Raw genomic sequence first — 7,264 nt, 5'->3', positions numbered from 1 at the left:
TCCTGAAATTCCTTTTTTATTTTTATCTTCCGTTCTAGGCTTTTTCTTTTCTGATTGCCTGTTCTTACCTCTTCCTTCAGTTGTCTCAATTCCAAATCGTGTTCCTGTTTTTATCTCTTCCAGCTTTGTTTTTTTCCCGATTTTCCTTTTCCAGCTTTGTTTTCCATTCTTCTTCCAAGTTCTTCCTATCCTGAGAATTACTAATTTACTCTTCCTCTATTCTTTTGTTCAGTTTGCTCTTTTCTTGTTCCAACTCATGGGTGAGTACTCCACTCTACTTCCCTCATTTGTTCCTGTAGTTCTTCGAACTGTCTTGACTTTTCCAACAATTCTTCCTTCCTTTGCTCCAGATATTTCTCTCCTCTTTTTATCTTCTGTTCTCGGCTTTCTCTTATCTGATTGCCTGATCTTACCTCTTCCTTCAGTTTTTCCAATTCCAAATCGTGTTCACATTTTTCCTTTTCTAGCTTTTTCCCCCATTTTTCCTCCAAGCTCTTCCTATCCTGGGAGATACCAATCTGCTCTTCCTCTATTCTTTTGTTCAGTTTGCTCTTCTCATATTCCAACTGATGGGTAAACAACACTAGTTTATTCTTTTCTCCACATAGTTCGTTGACTCTGATGGCTAAGTCCTCTTTCAGCCAACGAGTTCGTTCCCGTACATCAGCCAATTGTTGTAACCCACCGTACACATCCTTTTTCTGAAGCTCGTATGCGTGCCATTGTTCCTCGTCCAATTCAATTTTACCTCCTTTATATAATTCTCATAACTCCTCACCTGTTCCAAGGCATCCCCCAATCGTATCTGAAATTTGCCAATGTTCATGTAGTCGTCCTGCCTTGCCTGCCATGGCACATGCCATGACCACGTGGTTTGAACTGGTGGTTGGGAGCCTCCGCCTCGTGTTGTGCCGTTCGTTGCGCTATTAATAGCCAGTCCCGCTTCGTGGCGCGCCAAGGTGGAGCTGCGCCACCATTTTGCAACTCCATTTTCTCTATAATTTCCAAGTTTTTCACCTGATCCACTCAAAATAAAATAAAATTTGCGAGCGTGTTTTTTTTAACTTAATATGATTTTATTTTATTCTCACGCCTCTCGCAACCAATGTTCAGGGTGATAAATGCAGCACAGGTCCAAATATCCTGCTCCTGACTCCAAATTGTTGAGGATCCACAACGGAGGGATTCTCAATCCACTCCGGACAACAATTGTTAATGGCTTCCACGGTGTCAGGATTCGAGCGGTGTTGGCAATCACAGTCCATCATCAGTTCTTTTTTTTTCTTTCTTTCTTTCTTTCTTTTTTAAGGAATCGGGCGAATTTATTCCTCTGGGGCACATCGGGGAACACAACACAAGCAAAATATTCACGATAACGTTATTAACAATCTATAACCGGTTCTTAACTAAGGAACTCCGGATTATGGGTTTTGAGGGGGTCCCTACCGAGATATGCCTTAAACAACATGCAGACATGACAGACACACAGCATGCAGACAAGGCAGAGTACTTGGTGATGTTTCATGGACGAGAGGAAAGTGTCAAAAGCGCTAATGTCGCTCATAACAAGTCGATGTCCACGGATTCAAGCCCAAGCTCAAACACGCCATGTGGCGAGACGGAGCTCACCTTCCTTTTTCGCACCACATGCGGTCTCCGCACGCTCTGACCCCACGTAAGGTCAATGGCACAAAACCGCCAGATCGACGATGGGTCCCAGCTGGTTTCTCTCAAGGTCCAGCATACAAGTCCAGTCCTGGCCTGTTCACCAGACAAGGCCAAATCGAGGTTCCGGGCTCCAGCAGGCTGGGTCCATGGGATTCCAAGACTTCGTCAAGCCGTGAGGTGAGTAGGGACAGAGGCTCCGTCGTTAAAACGCAGGTTGAACCTGTCGATGACCTCCGCTTGAAGCCGACTCCAGACTCACACAGCAGCCAGGTCCTCTCTTCTCCGATCGCACCACCCGCTTTCCATTTTCCTCTCGGCACTCGTGGCCTCAAAACCGACTGCCGTCTTTGTACTTCTCCTAAAACTGAACCACTCCAAGAGGTCTCCGTTCACTGCCGAGGGCAGACACACCTCCTGCAGTCCTCTCCCTGCCTTTCCTTCGGCCCTGGCTCGCTTCTCCAGGCCACAGAAGGCAGACCCGGCGCACCCAAGTCCAGTTTCTCTCCCAGGAGAATCACCACTGTCTCTTCTTTGTTCACTCTCTTCAAAGCCACTCGCTCCTCCCCCTTTACGAAGCCGACAAACTCCTCCCCCCCAGCTCCACCTCCCTCTCCGCCGACTGGGGGGGGGCTATCGTCTGGAGAGGGGAAGGAAGAAGAGGGAGCTCTCGATCCACCACCACCGCACAAACAATAAACAGCCTCTGACACCTCCCGACACATGTGTAACGTCCATTTTACCGAACAGCCTAGCTAAACATGCAATTAATGGGGGATCTGAGCTAATCCTATATTTAGTAGCCTTCCAAGGGCCATTTCCATGACAATATATACATATATACATATATACATATCTACCTATCGACATATATACAAATCTACATATATACATATCTACATATATAAGTATTTACATATATACATATCTACATATATACATATCTACATATCTACGTAACTGCAAATCTAAAAAAATACAAATCTACATATATACATACGTATATACAAATCTACATATATACATATCTACATATCTACATATATACAAATCTACATATATACAAATCTACATATATACATATCTACATATATATCTACATATATACATACGTATATACAAATCTACATATATATCTACATATATACATACGTATATACAAATTTACATATATACATATCTACATATATACATACGTATATACAAATCTACATATATATATATATATATATATATATATATATATATATATATATATATATATATATTGTCCACCTGTTTTTGTGCAACATTTCTTCCATGCATTGAAGACATAATTTGAAACCATGTTGGTCTTATGTGAAGCCAAAGACCTTTTCGAAGCAGTCATATTCACATTTGTCATGCCCTCCCTCTACGTTTTCCCTTTTGTGTAAAAGGACCAATGAGACTGTTAAAATAATCATCAAATATCAAAATGTTGGAGCCCTTTGGCATCACTGGCCTTTGTAATGTTGCAAGCCTCATGCTTCAGGCCTCTGGTGAGTGCAATTGGAATTTATCTGAGCTCTATAACCATAATGTATTTTGTATGCACATCGGCAGTGAACATGTTTTTCCTTCAAACGCAGGGTTTTTTTTGTTTCTTTTTGGTTTTTTAATTTTTGGAGTGATTTTCGCAGCTCTCTGTTTCTGATTATTCTCTCTTTATAAACTCAACTGGGGACCACACCAGGGACAGAAGATTCATCAGTAAGTCCATAGCCTGATATGAAAGTCAATGACACGAGGGCAAAATTATTTGATTGTTATGAGAATCTTTACTTCCATTTTACCATCAATTTAAAATTATATTTATACTTCTTACAACCGATTACATGATTTATTTCGTTTTGCAAATCACAAAGTTCATTTTTACTTTGTGTTGCAATGATTTTCTCTTTTTACAAATATATTTCAGGAATTTCTTGAAAGAAGTGTGGGCCTACTTCGAGTGTTCAGAATGCTTACCATGAAAAGCGTTGCTTTTCCAGATCACTGAGCAGCCAGCTAGATCGTCGCCTTCTCAAAAAGCACAACGCTTTTCACCAAGTCACTCTTACATTGAATGAATCTTTACGCTCTGTAGAATTATTGATTGAAAATGGGAGTTTAACCAACCTCCGCAGTCCAAGTTTCTTCACCTAAAGCAGTGTGTTGGGAAGTTTAAGGGTCTCAGAAATCACACAATTGGGATCCGTTAATTGCCGGTTTATTTTATTAAATTATTTATTTGCAAATTCACAATATGCCCTGAAAAAAAAAAAAAGACAGAAAAAAAAGAATGTGAACCGGAACACCTGTTCCAAGTCATTATCTTGATATTCTTCAGCATCTCTGTATGACTATTTCAAAGAATCATCACCAGAATATTTCAAAGAATTCTGAAGTGATCTTTTGCCACTTGACAATCACTTATATTGATGTTTTTTTAACTCTTACAATTAGAGTTTAGTGATTTATTTAGTTGGGTAGTTAGATTACATCAGTGCCAACTGATAACAAAATGCAAATGTGGCCATCAGAGAGATCATCTCAAGTGTGCACTTGAATCCTATAATTTGTCATGGAAGGGACCCACTGATTTCCACACGTCATGAGATATTGTTCTTGGTTTTTCTAACTGCTGAGACATGTAAACTTTGTGTTAAAATAGTCAAAACTCCATAATTCTTTATTCCAAACAAAGGTTGAATGAAGCATACATGCATCAAGCCAAAATGATGTGATGAATCATCAGATCTTGACAGAAGGACGATGTCTTCGCATCAATGAAGGCTCCTCTTGAAATTATCACATCTCCAATCTGGTCTTAAAAAATTGATTGATCACCATGTCATTGAGTATGCAAAAATATGTTTTTACCCAAAACTCTCGTATCAAATATGGTGTTTCAATAATCCTTTGGAATCATATGGTACATGCACAATCAACATCCCTCACCATAATATGGAGACTACAAGCCTGCTGCTTGCTCAATGGTGGCAGATTGTTGACTACTGTGATTGAATGATGATGAATCATGAGATAATTTTAATGCAAAATACAAAATGGGTACCATTCACAAGATTATTTTTGCAATCATTTTAAAAGTTTGAGCTGATTTTATCTCCGCTGCTTTGAGCATTTTATGGTCTGCCTTTCATTTAAACACAGGTATTAAACACTTAGTGGAGACATAGGTGGACTGTTACTTTCCTGGGAATCAAAGCAGTCTGGAGCCTGTGCTGAAGGACAGTTCCCTTGGTTTCTATCACTTTGTAACCTCAAGGGTATATTGTCAATATCACTTTGCACCTGACCTAGTACATGAGGGATTGACTGCCTTGACAAGTGCTGGTTTCCTTGTGGATGCATGTGGGAGATGGCTGACTTATCGTAATGAGCTTTCAATTGCTCTGCTGTTTGTGGTGCAATTGACTTGGCACTGAAGTCATGGGAAACTTCAGAGGTTACAGGGGAATTCTCACAGTCCAGATCCTCTGAATAACAAACGGTCGGGGGGAGCGGTACATGCTCCAAATCAGCATTAAATGGTCGGAATCTCTGAGATGAAAAACGTGGATTGCAATGCCGAGCATAGCGTGGAGGTCTTTGGAAGCCCCAAGGGTGGAAGGGTGGACGAAAGGGGAAAAATCGCATGCGAGGAGGCCAAAATGCTGGATATCCAGGGTTTGTAAAAGGGGGTGGATTGAAAGGAGGAAATGGATACCCATGTGGCTCAGACCTCATAGGCTGAAATGGTGGTGGCGGTGGTGGTGGCAGTGGTGGTGGCAGTGGTGGCGGCGGTATTACTGGGCCGTGATGCTGGATGGATAAATCAGTCGGAGGTGTGGGAAGAAGACCACGGCTTTGTTTTGAAAGATAGTTTGAATGAACCATCTCATCAAGTGATGATGAAGGCTGAAGGCGTTTAAGTGATGGCCGGCTCATTTTTTGCTGCTGCTGCCAGTCCAATTCTGAACCATGACTCATCTCCCGATAACTCTCCATCTGTCCTGTATCCAGCTTGTGTGTGGCTGTTGAAGCAGGTCTGGAAAAAGGTGTTTTCACCAATGATTCATGCTCTGTATTATATTTACTCGGAAGCTTGGATTGCAGGCCATGCTGATAATCAAACGTCTGATAGTCAACCAAGTTAAAGTTGTTGTCAGATTCTTTGTGCATCTCTGAGTCGCTGCTCCAAATGCGTTTGTTACAACTGCTCTTCACATCTTGCTCTACAATCTGTTCTGCTAAGGTGGCAGATTCACGCAATTTACAATCAATATTTTTACTCAGAAGCCTTTGGATTTCTTGCAGTAAATCGAGTGAAAGTCTCTGACTATCACCTTTGACGCTTTGTGTACAAACATCGTCACTTTGCAAAGTGTTTCGGGGCAGGTATCCTTCTTTTGTTAAGGTAAGTCGATTAATTCTCGGATCACTGATGGAATTTGATCTCACTACATCCCATTTTTCAAAATCAAAGCAATCGCCACTCCCTGTTGCTTTGTCTTTTGTTGCAGAGTGAGAGGAATGACTTTGCCTTCTGGGTACTGGATCAATGGCAATGTTGGTTTCTTTAATAATGCGTTTCCCATCATTTGGTTGGAACTTCGTGGCTATTCCTTCATCTCTCTCGAAATTAAGTCCGGAACACATTTTACCACCTTGGAAACTGCCTTTCTGGGCATCAACAGTGCCCCTCTCAGGAAATGTCGACACACAGTCACCCAACTCTGATGGACAGGAATACTCCGTCGAAGTATGTTCAAATCGTTCATTTCTGATCCCAGATTTATCAGGGCCCTTCGCACTTTCAGAGCTTGACAGATCTGCTTTTCTAGCTGTTGGTGTTTCATTATTCTCTGCTTTTTCAGCAGCAGGAATAGCACAATGGCTTTTTGTGGCTGTAGATGACTTCGGAGCCTGTTGGGAAAAATAAATCATGAATATATTGATTGCACATGTAACAAATTAACCTAAACTCAACGATTCTACAGTGTAAGACAGGTCAGAGATAGATGAATACTAGACTGTCGACGATAAGCTGACGTTTCAGGCATTGGCCCCTTGTTGGAAATGTTAATGACATACTGCAGAAATATATACTATTCTGATCTATATCATCCATCTGGGTGAAAAAGAGGGGTTGGGGGAGAGATGCTGCCACAGCAGTACCTTGACAAGGAATATGCTGTGTGGCTTGCTATTGCCCTGACGATGGTAAATCAGAGCTGACAGGATAGCCTCGAGCTATGCACGCTCACCTATAAGCTGTCTCGCCTCGGTACGAATCCTGACCCAGCTATAAGCTGTCATCCTGGTGTTTCACAGGCAGTGTGATTCAGTAATGTGTGTGCCGTCCTTATGATGAACGTTAAACAGACGTTTCGTGTGCCATCAATAGTTGGTGGATGTTAAAGATACCACGGTGTCCTTCGCGAAGAGTAGGCGAACTATCGCCGGCACCATGAACAGATTCTAAAGTCCTACACTAACCAGGGGAGGCATTGCATCAGCGGCACAGCCACACACGAAGCCAATGATGCTACCCCGCAGCCTTGTGCTGCATACGAACGAACAAGTGGCGCATCAG

General features: G+C 41.8%; 1 protein-coding gene across 2 annotated transcripts in view; it reads right to left on the bottom strand.

Moving 5' to 3' along the window:
• Nucleotides 1–4,341: 4,341 nt before the first annotated feature.
• Nucleotides 4,342–7,264, bottom strand: part of LOC147020403 (uncharacterized) — a 112,046-nt gene continuing 109,123 nt past the window's right edge. For both annotated transcript variants that reach the window (XM_085895724.1, XM_085895725.1), the window contains exon 18: nt 4,342–6,594. In XM_085895724.1, coding sequence (XP_085751850.1) covers nt 4,843–6,594 — 1,752 coding nt within the window. In that variant the 3' untranslated portion in view covers nt 4,342–4,842. The remainder of the gene's footprint in view (nt 6,595–7,264) is intronic.

The sequence above is a fragment of the Eptatretus burgeri genome, chromosome 9 (genome assembly GCF_056783735.1).
Source record: "Eptatretus burgeri isolate ZD-2024b chromosome 9, Ebu_testis_v1, whole genome shotgun sequence".
Taxonomy (NCBI): domain Eukaryota; kingdom Metazoa; phylum Chordata; class Myxini; order Myxiniformes; family Myxinidae; genus Eptatretus; species Eptatretus burgeri.
Note: the sequence above shows the minus strand (reverse complement) of the source record. Positions and strands in the feature narration are given on the sequence as shown.